The 17514-nt window shown below is 31.2% G+C and overlaps 2 protein-coding genes and 1 non-coding gene across 4 annotated transcripts; all 3 read right to left on the bottom strand.

Moving 5' to 3' along the window:
• Positions 1–650: 650 nt before the first annotated feature.
• TRNAC-GCA lies at positions 651–721 on the bottom strand. The gene has a single exon. It is a non-coding gene; the product is annotated as a tRNA-Cys (tRNA).
• A 7101-nt stretch (positions 722–7822) lies between these two features.
• LOC114182754 (AAA-ATPase ASD, mitochondrial-like) lies at positions 7823–10332 on the bottom strand. Of its 2 annotated transcripts, XM_028069686.1 has the most exons (2): positions 8487–10332; positions 7823–8393 (listed from the first exon to the last, which is right to left on the bottom strand). In XM_028069686.1, the coding sequence occupies exons 1-2, from the start codon at positions 9537–9539 to the stop codon at positions 8085–8087; spliced, it is 1362 nt and encodes a 453-aa protein (XP_027925487.1). In that variant the 5' UTR covers positions 9540–10332; the 3' UTR covers positions 7823–8084. The 2 variants fall into 2 exon arrangements, with proteins under 2 accessions (XP_027925487.1, XP_027925486.1); XM_028069685.1 differs by having other exon boundaries at positions 7823–9770.
• A 351-nt stretch (positions 10333–10683) lies between these two features.
• On the bottom strand, positions 10684–12562 carry LOC114182753 (AAA-ATPase ASD, mitochondrial-like). Its single transcript, XM_028069684.1, has one exon. It carries the CDS (start codon positions 12479–12481, stop codon positions 10955–10957), a length of 1527 nt encoding a protein of 508 aa, XP_027925485.1. The 5' UTR covers positions 12482–12562; the 3' UTR covers positions 10684–10954.
• Between the last annotated feature and the right edge of the window lie 4952 nt (positions 12563–17514).

Below are 17514 nucleotides of genomic sequence, written 5' to 3'. Positions count from 1 at the left end.
TAAGGATTTCATAAAAAAAGAATCAAGACAGATTCATTTGCATACTTATACTCTTCTTTCTATTTGAAATAGTCCCTTAAATGTCTCCCAATTCGTTCTCTAAAATAATTAAAAAAACTTTTTTTCTTTTCTATTCGATTTTAGAATCAAAACTTTTTAATTTTATTAGAATATAGAATATGAAAATCTAAAGAATACTCTTTTTGAATATTACGAAAGCGAATTAGCTAAATTAAAGCTATTAAATAGAATTGATCTAAATAATATTGATAAAATGTGGAAGCACTCATAAACTTTAAATTAGTCTGTATAGAAGGTTTTTCTTCTGCCTTTTCTCTACCTAAAAATGGACTTTCCTATCCGACTTATTCTTAATCCAATCTAATAAAAGACCCAGTCAGGAGACAGACACTACAATAGTTGTGTAGTGAACGAACTATCATTTCTAAATTTATGGATTCCTTTTCACTACTAGAATCTTTCCTTGAATTCGAGACAAAAATATTTACAACATTTTTTAAGCTACTGATGCTTATAATTTCGAATCAAACGCAATTCTCAAGACTCCTTTTCCCTCGCTTGCTTCTGTTGGAAAAAAAGTTTTCTAAAAAAACGTAATATAATCTTTCATTTACAGTTTCTTATCGATCAGGCGACACCCGGATTTGAACTGGGGAAAAAGGATTTGCAGTCCCCCGCCTTACCACTCGGCCATGCCGCCAATAAAAATATAGATATGAAGTTTTTGAGAATACTCCCCCCTTTTCTTTCTATTGAAAAATTGAAAAACAATCTTGAGACAAATCGCAACCGTTAACTATTCTTTTATGAATTATTCTTGAATATTTGAATAGAAATTTGTTTTTTTCTTAATGAGATCAGAAAATAAAAATTGATACATAACCAATCAATATTGCTTTTTTTTTTAACTTTGTTCATTCTAATTATAACAGCAACTTTCAATATATGTAAACCCTAGAATATCAATTTGATCTGTTACACAGATATTATCTAATCGAGTATCTTATCCATATCTATATAGATATAGAATACCAATACTATACGGTATTTGCAAGAAATTATCGTGCTTATCCTTTTTTTTACAATTTTCAATAGAAAATTTGTAAAAATTCACACAACATGTTATGTGTTTGTTATCCTGAACAAATATGACTGCAATAAAGTTAGAGACAGATCTATAGCTGCAGTTAAATATATGCATGTTTCAAAAATACAAGCCTTATTACATTACACATAACATACTCTAATCATATTCTCCCCAATTCTCTCCAAAATACTTCACTTCAAAATATATCTTTTCTTGACAATTTCGAATGGATTTTTTTTGTATCCAATTGAATTTGAATATGTAATATCATAATAATGATAGAAATGAAATGCATTTTTTTATATTCCTAAAAAAAATATTGAAATGCCCGTAGAAATTTCCAATCCTTTTTTAGATTCGAATTTCGATTCTATCTGTTTGTTTTGTTGCAAATTCCTTCGAAGTTGAGTATCAAATTCTAATATTTCTTTCTCTTTTCATAATAGGTATTTCATACACTAAGAAATATTTGATACACGGGATTAGGTAAGATTTCATGTAATTCAGTATAAAGAATAGAAATTCCAGTATTGCTAAATGGATTCATGTGATTTGATGAAGCATGACAGCAAATCGTGGAATATTTTTCGATAAAATTCACGGGGAAATTGAAAATGCTTGGGAGTGAAAATGAAGAAATGTCTACACTACCTGGATTGAATCAGATACAATTTGAAGGGTTTTGTAGGTTCATTGATCAGGGCTTAACAGAAGGGCTTTTTAAGTTTCCAAAAATTGAGGATACAGATCAAGAAATTGAATTTCAATTATTTGCCGAAACATATCAATTATTAGAACCCTTGATAAACGAAAAAGATGTTGTATATGAATCACTTACATATTCTGCTGAATTATATATATCCGCGGGATTAATTTGGAAAAGTAGTAGAGATATACAAAAACAAACTATTTTTGTTGGAAATATTCCTCTAATGAATTCTCTGGGAACTTCTATAGTAAATGGAATATACAGAATAGTAATCAATCAAATATTGCAAAGTCCTGGTATCTATTACCGTTCAGAATTGGACCCTAACGGAATTTCGGTCTATACTGGCACTATAATATCAGACTGGGGGGTAGATTAGAATTAGAGATTGATAAAAAAGCAAGGATATGGGCTCGTGTGAGTAGGAAACAGAAAATATCTATTCTAGTTCTATCATCAGCTATGGGTTCGAATTTAAGCGAAATTCTAGAAAATGTTTGTTATCCTGAAATTTTCGTGTCTTTCCTAAATGATAAGGATAAAAAAAATTGGGTCAAAAGAAAATGCCATTTTGGAGTTTTATCGACAATTTGCTTGTGTTGGCGGAGATCCGGTATTTTCTGAATCTTTATGGAAAGAATTACAAAAAAAAAATTTTCAACAAAGATGTGAATTAGGAAAAATTGGTCGACGAAATATCAACCAAAAGCTTAATCTTGATATACCCCAGAACAATACATTTTTGTTACCGCGAGATATATTGACAGCTGCGGATCATTTGATTGGCATGAAATTTGGAATGGCTCTACTTGACGATATAAATCATTTGAAAAATAAACGTATTCGTTCTGTAGCAGATCTATTACAAGATCAATTTGGATTGGCCCTGGTTCGTTTAGAAAATATGGTTAGAGGAACTATATGTGGAGCAATTAGACATAAATTGATACCGACTCCTCAGAATTTGGTGACTTCAACTCCATTAACAACGACTTATGAATCTTTTTTTGGATTACACCCATTATCTCAAGTTTTGGATCAAACTAATCCATTGACGGAAATAGTTCATGGGAGAAAATTGAGTTATTTGGGCCCTGGAGGATTGACGGGGCGAACTGCGAGTTTTCGGATACGAGATATCCACCCTAGTCACTATGGACGCATTTGTCCAATTGACACGTCTGAAGGAATCAATGTTGGACTTATTGGATCTCTAGCAATTCATGCGAGGATTGGTATTTGGGGGCCATAGAAAGTCCATTTTTTGAAATATCCGAAAGATCAAAAAGAATACGCATGCTTTATTTATCACCAAATATAGATGAATACTATAGGGTAGCAACAGGAAATTCTTTAGCACTTACTCGAGATATTCAGGAGGAACAGATTGTTCCAGCCCGATATCGTCAAGAATTTCTTACGATTGCATGGGAACAGGTTCATCTTCGAAGTATTTATCCCTTCCAATATTTTTCTATTGGAGCTTCTCTGATTCCTTTTATCGAACATAATGATGCGAATCGGGCTTTAATGAGTTCTAATATGCAACGTCAAGCAGTTCCGCTTTCTGAGTCTGAAAAATGCATTGTTGGAACTGGATTGGAATGCCAAGTAGCTTTAGATTCAGGGGTTTCCGCTATAGCCGAACACGAGGGAAACATCGTTTATACTGATACTGACAGGATCTTTTTATTTGGTAATGGAGATACTCTAAGTATTCCATTAACAATATATCAACGTTCCAACAAAAATACTTGCATGCATCAAAAACCCCAGGTTCACCGAGGTAAATGCATCAAAAAGGGACAAATTTTAGCGGATGGTGCTGCTACAGTTGGCGGCGAACTCGCTTTGGGAAAAAACGTATTAGTAGCTTATATGCCATGGGAAGGTTACAATTCTGAAGATGCTGTACTCATTAGTGAGCACCTGGTTTATGAAGATATTTTTACTTCTTTTCACATACGGAAATATGAAATTCAGACTCATATGACAAGCTATGGTTCTGAAAGAATCACTAATAAAATTCCGCATCTAGAAGCCAAATTACTCCGAAATTTAGACAAAAACGGAATTGTGATTCTCGGATCGTGGGTCGAAACGGGCGATGTTTTAGTGGGGAAATTAACACCTCAAATGGCAAAAGAATCCTCGTATTCCCCCGAAGATAGATTATTACGAGCTATACTTGGCATTCAGGTATCCACCTCAAAGGAAACTTGTCTAAAACTACCCATAGGCGGTAGAGGTCGAGTTATTGATGTGAGATGGATCCAAAAAAAGGGGGGTTCCAGTTATAATCCAGAAACGATTCGGATATCTATTTTACAGAAACGTGAAATTAAAGTCGGAGATAAAGTGGCCGGGAGACATGGAAATAAAGGTATCGTTTCTAAAATTTTGTCTAGACAGGATATGCCTTATTTGCAAGACGGAGGACCCGTTGATATGGTCTTCAATCCACTAGGGGTACCTTCACGAATGAATGTAGGACAAATATTTGAATGCTCGCTCGGTTTATCAGGAGGTATGCTAGATAGACATTATCGAATAACACCATTTGATGAGAGGTATGAACAAGAAGCTTCGAGAAAACTAGTGTTTTCTGAATTATATGAAGCCAGTAAACAAACATCTAATCCATGGATATTTGAACCCGAGTATCCTGGAAAAAGCAAAATATTTGATGGAAGAACAGGGAATTCTTTTAAACAGCCTGCTTTAATGGGAAAGACTTATATTTTGAAATTAATTCATATATATATATATATATATATATATATATATATATATATATATATATATATATATATTTCTTTTAAATTTTTGTAAATTTGTAATGTTATAAATTTGTTTATAAAAGATCTCACTAGTTAAATGATTAATTTGTTTTATACGTATATATTATATATATTATATTATATTATATTATATTAATATATTATATTATTATGTATATATATTATATGTATATTATATTATATTATATTACATGTATATGTGTAAATATATATATATATATATATATAAATAAGTATATTTTATTTATATGTATATATATTATATTATATTATATTATATTATATGTGTAAATATATTATTTATTTATATATATTTTTTAGATTATTTAATAAATTATAAATAGTTTAGTAATTTAAGCGGGGACGGGTATTTGGGCGGGTATATATATATATATATATCTCCATCCCCATCCCCAGTTGAAAATTTCGGGTATTACCCATATCCATACCCATACCCAGTCAAAGCGGGGATTTCCCGTCAAAACGGAGACGGGTTCGGGTGATACCCACGGGCACGGGTTTATTTGTCATCTCTACAACATAATTAAAATCACAAATTACAACCACTTCAAAATTAAATACAAGATTAATACATTCAACATTTGCTTCTATATTATCATCAAATCTTAAACTTCATGTTTCTATTTCAACAACTATTAATTCAAGTACATTGAAAAAAAAAACACTAAATACTCAATAAAGGAGTTTCCCAATATCATTCTCTACAGAATCTTGATTTCTGATAATATCCTTTGCCAACAAAATGCCCAAGGCAAGAACCGCAGCATTTCTTTCTGCACCCACTCCTTTTCTACCTTCCTGCACACCCATTTTTTCCAGCACCACCGTAAAATATTTTATCCCCATCTTACCCCTGTAAAAATCATATTAAAAATCCTAATTTCTTTTTTCTTCAGTCGACATCCCTCTTGACCTTCGCGTCGTTATCTCCATAGTGTCCTCACCCATCACCAATTTTATCTTGATAGAACTATTTTGGAATTGGTTAATCTGAAATGCACTCCCTAAAATCGGGAGTATGTACCGGATTACCCAATCTAGTATGTAAATTTACATACAGGATTACCCAGGTATGTAAATTTACATATTAGATTGAGTAATTTGGTATACACTTTCAGATCTAATAATGCATACCAGATTGACCAATTTGGAAGTGTATGCTTTTTTGTTTGTTTAATTCATGTTTGTAATGTATGGGTTGTTATGTAGGCCTTGAAGCCTCTACTCTATCCATGTCAGGAAATATGGGCTCCAATGCTTTCAAGTAATGGATGGACAACAATGGAGACAATGGATGTGCATCTAACATCTGAAAAAATTCCCATGCATTTCCAACTAGCATAACAAAATAGATAAATAATGATTCCAAAAGATCTTGTCATTATACTTCTTTTAGGCCTTAATAAAAAAAAAATCTCCTCAATTATATAATTCAAGAAGCCTAAGTGCATTCTAACAAAAGTATCAAACTTAAGAACTAGACAACATATTCGTGCTATCCTACGATGATTGTTTGAAATGCCAAAAAATTTAACAGGATAAAATCTAAAAAAGAATTACTAGATTTATCAACTCTTGAGACTAATGTACATTTAAAACTTTAACAACTAAATATATGTAAGTTATGCACACAACCATTGAACACGGCCAGAAAAATAAAAATTGATGCTCATTATCATTTTCATGTTCGTAATTGCTAGTATCTACAAACAACCTTGACATAGTACTGTTGATAATGTTCTCCAATCAAAGTTGTCATTTTATCTCAACAGTTATAGATAATTTTAGTCGGCAATAAAAAAATAAAAAACATGCATTTTCATACATTGACCTGGGAGTGTATACTAAATTATCTAGATGTGCATTCCGGATTGGTCAATCCAAAAATAATTTTATAAATATGAAATTGGTTATGAGTGAGGAAGATGATAAAGATGATAACCTAAAGTCAAGAGAGACGTTGTGTGAAGAAAGAGGAAAGAAATTTAGGATTTTTAATATATTTTTATTTAGGGATAAGATGAGATAAAATGTTTTATGGGAGTACGGGAAGAAATGCTCCAAGAACTGAAATGCAACTGTAAATAGTGGCCGAAAAAGGAAATTTTAGTTTCAAACAAGGTAAAAACCACGAGGCAATTACTTTTTGCACCCATCATTTTTGAAATTTATTTTCTAGAAATCAATAAATAGTTCTGGATTTTTTTTTTCGGAAAGCAAACATTTCTTCCTTCTACGAAAATATTTTTCCGGAAGCATTTTGACGAGGTGGGAGAAGAAATTTAGTGGAGTGCATGAAGTAATTGCCAAATCACAATCCGTGAAATGAATATTTAAAAAGTAGGGGGTCTATAAGCAAAACATGGTGGTGCAGAAAATAATAGCCTTGTTATGCTTCCTAGGTCCGATAACAAAAATCCTATCTTTGGTCGGGCCATATTCAATGCTTATAATAAATCTTAACATGGATGTTCTCCCAATTACTAACTGCATCACACCAATAAAAAGACTAAACTACCCTTCATTGTTGCAACACACTACCGCTGCTGCTTTTATCATCGTCCACTTGAAGAGTATTTTCAATTACTTATGAAATATAAAATATAAAAACTAAATTCAAAATATTTTAAAATTATTTAATGATAGTAAAAATATAAATTAAAAAGCATAGATATGTTATAAAATTAAATTAACTTGAAAATTAGTTTTATCGAGGCAACTTTATTTTATTAATGATTATTTCTATTTTGAAACTTAATAATTAATAAAGTGATTAAGAAAATTAAAAAAGAAAAATCTTATTTGATTGAAAATTTAATTAAATAATTTTTGGTCCATTCAATATACCAAAAACCATTTTTATAAGAAAAAAGTGTTCTTAAAGACATATATAGTTGGCTAAAATCATTCTTTTCTTTGTATATCAATGATCTTAATTTTAAGAATAATTAATCGATTACTTGAGTTTGTAAAATAAAAAATAAAAGGATATTTCTACCCTTGTATCCATATAATATATAATCTGAATCTGTTGCAACATCACTTCTGTTGTTTTTATCTGTTATTCAATGATGTTTGCATTCCCTTTTCTTCAACTTTACACCATTCTTATCACAATTCTGGATTTAGTGCAGTCTAATGAAGATGAAGTGCGTGCTTGCGTAGAAAGGTATACAGCATGAGTTTATCAGATCACTAGTTTCATACATATTCTATGCATTTCCAATCATCAGCACATGTCTGTTGGAAAATTTAGTTAGGTCATCAATTAGGTACCACTTAGATTGGGCCATAGAACAATGTTTTAGGCCACAAACGACAGGTGTAGCAGTTCTACAATTTTTTAAAGTTCAGCTCATGAATGTTCTAAAGATGTCACTCAGTATTAAATATACTTCACCAAGTATTATTATAAGTTATTGAGAAAAGTATCCACACTATTTGACTAATTTTCAGTCCAATGAGGACCATGCACAACAACTTTTTCTTGCATCTTTGTCAATTCCAGTGCTTGAATCAGACTTTTCAAGTGAATTTCTGCATCCCCAGAAGCACTTTTAGGCATCAAATGTTCTGCAACCTCAGCTGGGGTAATTTTGATTTGCTTCAGCAGTTCATGTATTGTGCCAAACAGATGGTGTGCATCAATGTTAAGATAATTCTTAGCCAACAACTTGAATGCCTCAAAGCCACAGAAGGATAACTCTATGTGCTTGTCCATTCTCCCTTTCCTGACCAATGCTGGGTCCAATTTCTCCACATAGTTTGTGGTGAAAACTATGAGTCTCTCACCCCCACATGCAGACCATAACCCATCAATGAAATTCAGAAGACCAGAAAGTGTTACCTGGCTACTTTTAACGTCTTTCTCTTGTTGTTTTTGCCCTGGATGATTCTTCTCTTGCTCTTCCTCTTCCTTTTCCTTTTTCTTCCTCCTTTGGCCAGTCAAATCAAGTGAACAATCTATGTCCTCAATCACAATTATAGACTTGCTTGAGGTCTCAATCAAAAGCTTCCTCAATTCAGTGTTGTCCTTCACAGCAGTCAACTCAAGATCATACAAATCATATCCTAACAAATTTGCCATAGCAGCAATCATTGTGGACTTGCCTGTTCCTGGGGGTCCATAAAGTAGGTACCCTCTCTTCCATGCCCTCCCAATCCTTGCATAGAACCCCCCTGACTTGCTGAATGTGATGAGATCATCAATGATCATTTCCTTCTCCTCAGGATCCATAGCCAGTGTTTGAAATGTTGCAGGGTGCTCAAACACCACATGGCTCCAATAAGAACCACTGTTGGTATAAAGCTTCCTTTGCCTGTTTTTCACCTTAATGGCCTTACCCTCTTGCATAACATAGTTAAGATATGTCCCTAAGATCACATCTCTGTTTCTCTTATGAAAAGTGAGCTTGTAGTATCTTCTCTCATCTGACATAGGGTGGTGGAAGGAAATTGTGGACTGTGCCTTGGAAATGTGCTTCCCAGAGGCCCACCAAAGCTTCACACCATTGAACTCATCACCAACTTCTTCATGATCATCCATGCTGAGAACAAGACTCTGGTTGTTCTTCCCTATGTCACCTTTGAGCCTCTTTGCTTGTGTTGATGCCTTGGAGCTGAGGTAGTTCTCTATGGCAGAAAAGGCCTCACTCCGCATCAGCCTCTCACCCGTGAACTCATGGAATGTGATTTGGATGTAAGGGTACACATAAGTCACCAATCTTTGGGAGTGTTTCTCAATTTGGTTCACAACTTGGTAAGGGAAAAATTGCTTAAACATGGCCCAAACAAACATCAAGGAACCAACTATGGATCCTATGTGACCAAACATATCACCTGGATTCATCTTGTTTCCACCTCTTATTTTTTCTTGCAGACAACTTTCTGGTTCAGACATTGTCTTATATAGAAGATTCAGGATATGTGTGACAAAATATCCCTCTCATACCTCATAATATCTTTGGATATACTTCAAATAAAAATAGACCATATCACACTGGATAAATCATAAATCATATTATACAAGAAATTTTTTGAATTTTGTAATACAGTAGAATGATCTGATTCGTGACTTCTGGTTGATTCACATGATCAAACTTTATTACCAATATTAAACACATAATCTAGTATATTAGAAAAAGTTTTCTTTCATTACATCTTGTCATAAATAATTTATTAGAAGCACTTCCACTATATCTGTGCTGGTTTCTAGTTTATTTGTGAATTTGATCAGATTTAGAAAAATGTTTTGTTGTGTATGACGTGTGTTGATGCATGCTAAATTGTCAAAGCACCGACTACAGGTTCCTTAATCAATTGGATAAGAAGACACAATGGAGTAGAAAAACAAAAACATTTGGTTAGGTATCCCAATTTTTGACTTTCTTATGCTACACAGTGTTCATTTTGAGTGGTTCTTATAAAGGTTGAAAGGTCACCGGATAAAGATGAAATCAGACTTTGCTTTTGCAAGAAAAAGTAAATTAGGCCTGTTCTATGTTCTATTTAGGGAGGGCAGAGAGGAAGAAAACAGAATGAAAAGACTTATTTTTATTTTATTATCATTTTTATTTAATAGCAGATTATTATAGGTTAAATGTTTCTGAATGTTTATAAAAAAAATTCTAGTTAGTTTTCTTATTTGATTTCACTGTCCATGTATGAATCTAGGAAGGGAAAGGAAAAAGGTGTTCGTGTTTGAGTGTGGATCAAAATATAGAAAATATAGAGTAATTATCAGTAATGGTCCGAAAACCAGTAACTAGTGAAAACTACAAATGCTAGATTGTCGTCTAATAATTACATTGAGTCCATAACTATGTTTAACTTTGTAACTATCACAATTTAATATAAAGTATTAATTGAAACTGAGAACTGTTTGATAATTAACTTGTGAACCAGTAATTGAAAACTATTTATTCAAGAAACATTGAACCTTTCAGTCATCAACAACGTCAGAGATCAAAGAAAAATAATTTCTTTTTGGCCTGCAAGAGAGTTGGAAGAATGAGTTAGATTGGTTAGATAATGATCATTGCATGTTAATTATAGGTTTCCAATGAAGCATTATGCTTTATACAAAGATGGCACAAACTGAAAGAGGTGAGTTCAATCTGCTACTCTAAGAAACATTGGAAAAACCAGAAGACAAGGAAAAATTGACTCTTATTAAGCCAAGAAGATACATTTGGAAAAATTGGTAGATATTCCAAATTACAAAATCCTAGTAGTGGTAGTATACTGCAGTATATACCAACTAAATGGCTAGATCAGTAATTGATTGTTATTTGCAAAAACATTTCCATTTCCTCCTCAACAAAACCCATTTTCCTTCACCCCATTCTCCCTAGTTTTTTCTTTGTCTCTTTCCTCATTCTGAATAGATTCTTCTTTGGCTTTCTCCTCCTCCAATTTTTTGTGTGCTTCTTCTTCTGCCTTTTTCTTTGCTTTTTCTTCCTTGTTCTTCTCAATAGCCATAATCAAATTCTCCAGACAAGTCTCCACATCTTCATCCTCAGACTTTGGCATCAGATTCTCAGCAACATCAGCAGGTGACATTTCTGTCTCTTTCAACAATCTTTCAATTCTACCAAACAAAAGGTGAGACTCAACATCCAAGTAGTTCTTGGCCAGCACCTTGAATGCATCAAAACAACAATAGGACATCTCAATGTGCTTATCCATCCTCCCTCTCCTGATGAGAGCAGGGTCAAGTTTCTCCACATAATTTGTGGTGAAAATGATGATCCTCTCACCTCCACAAGCTGACCAAATCCCATCAATAAAATTCAGCAACCCAGATAGAGTAACCTTGCTGCTCTTGCTACTCTCCTCTTCATTCTTCCTCATAGGATCTTTTGGTTCATCACTCTCAACCTCTTCCTTCTTCTTCTTCCTCTGGCCAGTAAGATCAAGAGAACAATCAATGTCCTCAATCACTGTAATAGACTTACTTGGAGTTTCAATCAGCAACTTTCTCAACTCAGTGTTGTCCTTCACTGCTGTCAACTCAAGATCATACACATCATAGTTCATGAACTTAGCAATAGCAGCTATCATGGTAGATTTCCCGGTCCCTGGAGGGCCATACAAAAGATACCCTCTTTTCCAAGCCTTACCTATCTTTGAATAATACTCCTTGCCCTTCTTAAACTTAGCAAGGTCTTTCAGGATATCTTGCTTCCTTTTCTGATCCATTGCAAGTGTTTCAAAAGAGGCAGGGTGCTCAAACACTATGTGGCTCCACTTTGACTGCTTGTAACCATACCAACCACTGCTGGGATTGTTGGTGTAAAGCTTCAATTGCCTGTTTGTCATCTCAATTTCCTTCCCCTCATCCAACACATGTTTGATGTAAGACATGGTGATGATGTCACGGTAGCTTCTGTGGAAAGTGAGCTTGTAGAACCTTTTCTCATCAGAGGAACCGTAGTAAGAGAAAGGGTTGTACCTTTGTGGATTGGAGCTTACTTTGTTTGCACTCCACCACACTTTCACACCTTGGAACTCATCTGTGATCTCTTCATTGTCATCCATGCTGAGAACCAGTGGGCTTTGGCTATCCTTCACCACTTCAGCTTTCAGTCTTTTGGCTCTCTGTGATGAGTTTGCACTGAGGTAAGTTTGGATGGCATTGTATGCTTCACTTTTCTTCAGCCTTTCCCCTGAAAACTCAGGAAAGGTTATTTGGATGTAAGGGTTGAAATGGTTGGTCACTTTTTGAGCATAGGCTTGAACACGGTCACGGAAGGAAGGAGGGAAGAATTTCTCAAAAATGGTGTACATGAACACCACGGTTGCCATTAACGACCCCATCTGAGTCCATAGCTCCCCCATCATCTCTCTGATCTTCTCTTTGTGCTCTTGATTTTCTCACTTTTTCTCTGATCTTACACAATTGATGTGAATATATATACACACACGTCTGTGTTCTTTCTTGCCAAGTTCCTATAAGGAAAAGTCAAAGTTTCACACATTCATGTGCCCTTTCTTGTCAAGTTCCTTATAGAAAAAGAAAACTGTTTCAATTGGGATAAGTTATTGTTTTCTCTAACTTGATTCCTTTCCCTTGTACAGAGATTACTATGAATTTGAGAACATTGTAATATTTGGTTTTTTAATTAGGAATAGAACCTAACCCTTTAAAAAGTAATAAATTTTAACTTTAACTAAATGTTATATAAATGAATTTTACATTTACTTATATATTTTAAATTTATTTTATTTTAATTAATATGAAATTTTAAACACTCTTTCATATTTCAAAATGGTATATTTTATGTACAATTATCTTTATATTTTTTACATTAACTTTCAGCGAAAATTAAAATTAATTATTTTTTAAAATTTTGATTTAATTTAGTCTTTGAACTTTAAAAATATATACATTTAGTTATTTCAATATAATTCTATTAAATTTATTTGATGTTTCAAATACATTTCATCTCACCTAACGAAATCCTTTAAACATTTTTACTTCAAAGTTAGTTGAGATGAAATGTGTTTAAAAATAAACTTAAAAAAATTAGTTAAAATAATTAAATCCACACATTTTTATAATTATCATTACTTTTAATCAAGATATTAAATTTATAAGTTTTTCTTACTTTATCATTTATATGTGATAGAACATTTAAATTGATGCCTAAATTATTTGATGACGTAACTAACCCACTTTAAAAATGTTACATTTTGTTGAAGAATGGAAGAAGAAAGTTTGTAGACGGTGGAAAGTGCGAAAGCTGCTTTAGTTAGAGAGAGGCATTGAGTTGCTACTTTCCTACCCATTTGACACATGCGACAATAGCAGCCTCTCCTTCTTCCACCTTACCACGCAAACACGCTTCCTTAATATAAAAGCTTCTTTTATTCTCACCCCACTACTTATTTTTCACATTTTATTTTAAAATAAATTCTCTTACTATTTTTCTTTTTTCTTGTTCATATTTAGAGAAACTTCAAAAAATATATATAAACCAAAAATAAAAAATATATATATAAAAGATATTTTTTGGTTAGAAGTGTCACATTGACTAAAAATAAGACAATTTTATAATATATAAATGAAGTGAAAATCTCACCTTACAAGTCAATTTTGTGAAGTTGAATTAAGTTTAAAACTCACTTCTAATATAGTATCAAAGTCATTGTTTAAAGAAAATAAAATTAAAGCTTATTCTACCGAAATGACGTACGTACGTAAACATTTGTTATATTTTGTAAACATTTTTAAAGGCAGATTAAAAAAAAAACATGTATGTAAAAACTAATATAATTAAATGTGCATATTATTCTTTGAATAGTTAGTGATTGAACGAATTTATGGAACTTTGGAACAACTGAAGTTGTTATTTCCATCAATTACTTTAATAATTAATGTGCATCTCAATAATTGGAATTGGAACACTGCCAAAATGAGTATTATAAAACACGAAAACAAGTGTAGATGGAGATATTCTCGTGAATTAGAATTTTGTTTTACTACTGTATGCAAAATAATGATAATGATAAATAAAAATAATATTTGTCCTATTAGGTGTAAAAACAAGTAGGTGAGTAATAAATCAATTAATTAGAATAATGGGCTGCTAGACAATTATATTGGATTCGGCGATAATTTTTTAACCTTTTTTTCAAATATTTTCTTTATCTCAATTATTATTAACCACATCCTTGTATTAACACAAAAAACTTAAAAATAAATTTTCTATTGTATTACACTCCGTTTCCAATATTTGAGAAGAGGAAGAAGAAGAGATATAGAATAGAAGTTTCATTTCATAATAATGTTATGTCTTTCATTTTTTAATTCTTGGCCTAATTTAGTATGAATTTAGTATGAATTATTAATTAATGTATTATTTTTTTTGTTTACAGAATTAATGATATACACTAAATCATGTCAAAAAATTAATAATAAAAAAGTAAAAAAATTATAATTATAGTATAATTTTTCATTCCACAAAATCCGCTTTAGAATCTCTTATTTATATTCTAGAAATTTTGTTTAAAATTTTACTTTAGAAAAAAAAATTGCTAGAAAGTTCGTTATAAAAGACTATGAAAATATATACGAGTACATGTGTGTTATATTTTTTTATAGCAAAGAATAATAAATTTTTTATTATAATTACAAAAGTAGATATAGATAAATTTTACAATTTTATTTTTGATCATTTTTATTTATTTTGTAAATAATTTTTTATTGTAAAAAGTTATTTTGGATAATTTTTTTGATTAAATTTAAAAAACGAAATTTATAATTAAAGGCAAAATTAAAAAAGAAATCTGCACACCAAAATGCAAAATCCTTTTTTATATAATAGTAAAAGTATAGACACCATATGTTTATTTTGAAAAGTATCCTCAAGTTTTCTTATGACCTATAAATAGGGATGTCAAAAAAATCCGTACCTGCGGGTATCCGCGGATAAAATCCGCAACAGATAGGAAATGGATATTAAAAATGGATACCCGCTACCCGCGGGTATGGATATTTTTGATACCCGCATGTTAACGGGGCGGGTACGGGTATCATAGTATCCGTACCCGTGGATACCCGTACCCGCTAAACTTTACCTTTTATATATATATATATATATATATATATATTAGTAAACAACATTATGAGTCTTCATCCAATAATGGTGGTCAGATTCTTACCCCACAAATGAGTAAATTACTTCCATATACTGTGGAGGTATTGATGTGTCTCTAAGACTGGTTATGGACCAACATGGAAGGTAATGAAATTAACACTTTTACTTAGATATTTTAATTAAGTGATTGTTAGAAATTTTTACTGAACTTCTTATGTTTTAAGGCTTTTCTAGATTAAAATTGGACAACATGAAACTTTATACAATGTTGCAAGAGGTGGACATTGATGAAGTTAGTAATTTCTTTAATATTTTATTCAAAAATAAACTACAATATAAATTGGTAGTGATTTTTTATTTGTTTGTTTTTTCAAGAATCAATCTGAGAAAGGAGACTTGTTGATCTAAGCACTAATTATGGTTAAATATTTATTTTTTAAAATATTTTTGTAAATACCCGTGGATATCCGCAAATATGAAAAAAATAGACGGGTACCCGCATAACGGATACCCGACGGATATGGGTACGGGTACGGGGCAAATATTTTTCCAGCGGGTAGGGTACGGGAGAACTACTACCCGTACCCTACCCGCCCCGTTGACATCCCTACCTATAAATATTAAAATCCTCGCTTCACTCTTCAGTTTAAAGTTTTTTATTTTATTGATTGTGTAATTAGAAAACTTTCAAATGGTACAAACCAAAACATAGAAAAAGTGCAATGTAATATACAACTAAGAACAGTCATTTAAAATTCAATTTTAACTTTCAAATCATATAATTCATAAGTTAATATTATATTTTAGATTATATAGTCTAAAAGGTGTTTTTTTATATAAAAAATAACTTATAGATTTTGAAATATGAAATAAACTTCAAGATTGAAAAATAACTTCTTAAATGCACAATGTCAAAATTCACTTTTGCATGATAATACTTTTAGATCATACAATTCAAAATTTGAAGTTCACAATAATTTTTTTTTTTTTCATACACATCTCATTCCATCCTTTCATTTAAAATCTCCATCTCCAAAATAAAAAAGTAAAATAAAATAAACGTTTTTCCCTTACTCACACCTTCATCCTCTCCTAATTATTAATTTTAAATTTGGGAGAATAAAAACAAATTTAACTGAAGTTTGATAAATTAAAAAAATATATTTAAACCAAAATCTTTAAAATTAAAGAAAGTACAAATTTTCAATGTAGAAAATTTAAAAGAAATGTGCAAGTAATTAAGTTTATAAACCAAATAACAGTAGATATCATGTTTAAGATTTTTAATGAAACAATTAAAATTTTAAATAACTGGTCTATTTTTCTTAGTTTTCGTCATGTTGAAAACTTTCAAAGATAAACATGGTTTGTGAAACATTCATCTATTCTAGTACACGTTGCTAAGTAAGCTCTTTTTCTTTGCTTTATTTTTTTTTCCAACTTGTAATAATATATAACAAAGAATACACATCACTTTCAAGAAAATATTAATATTATGCATGATTTGCAGCATCATAACTATATTTATTGCTGTACTTTGTGTATTCTGTAATGAAGTTTGATACGAAGAACAAAAATGTCATTTTCTCTCACAAAATGTTTCTGGTTAAGAAATTATAAAACGACATAAAAGTGTTAACTAGTTCTGTGTCACAAATGATAAATTATGCAGTTCTTTAGATTCTTTTTTTATTTCTGAATATGAATAACATCAAGATGTCATTGTTTTTCAAGAAAATTGCTGAACGTATGGAATTAATCTGACTTAAATTATAACGAAAAAATAATTTCATAATTGACGCATGATTCTGTCAAATTCCTCTTTTTCTTCTTCTTATTTTTTTTAACAAAAGTATATTTATAAGTTATTTTTCTGTTTTATTTATTTGAACTAAATTGATTGATGATATATAATGGCAAAAGTTATCTTAAAGGTAAGTTTAACAACCGATCTACCATTACTATATTTTCAAGGGTTAAATATGTTTTTGTCTCTCTTTTCAGTGAAATTTAGAATTAATTCATCTTTAAATTTTTTAAAATTTTTAACTAATGTATTCCTTTATCATTAAAAATGCGTGAATTTAATACTTTTAACAAAATCTTGTTAAGTTGATATGACGTTTCAAGGGCATTTCATGATAATATTTGAATTATTTACACTATTAGACACATTTTCGCTTCAATGTTAACTCAAATATTATCATAAAATGAATTTAAATTGTCAAATAAACTTAACAAAATTTGTTAAGAATGACTAAATTCATGCATTTC

The sequence above is a fragment of the Vigna unguiculata genome, chromosome 4, assembly GCF_004118075.2.
Source record: "Vigna unguiculata cultivar IT97K-499-35 chromosome 4, ASM411807v1, whole genome shotgun sequence".
Lineage (NCBI taxonomy): Eukaryota > Viridiplantae > Streptophyta > Magnoliopsida > Fabales > Fabaceae > Vigna > Vigna unguiculata.
The sequence above is the reverse complement of the archived record's forward strand: the minus strand, read 5'-3'. Positions and strand labels throughout refer to the sequence as shown.

Bases quoted from the DNA above. Each gene is read 5' to 3' on its own strand.
- LOC114182754 (XM_028069685.1), bottom strand. From the start codon at position 9,539: ATGTCTGAACCAGAAAGTTGTCTGCAAGAAAAAATAAGAGGTGGAAAC.
- LOC114182753 (XM_028069684.1), bottom strand. From the start codon at position 12,481: ATGATGGGGGAGCTATGGACTCAGATGGGGTCGTTAATGGCAACCGTG.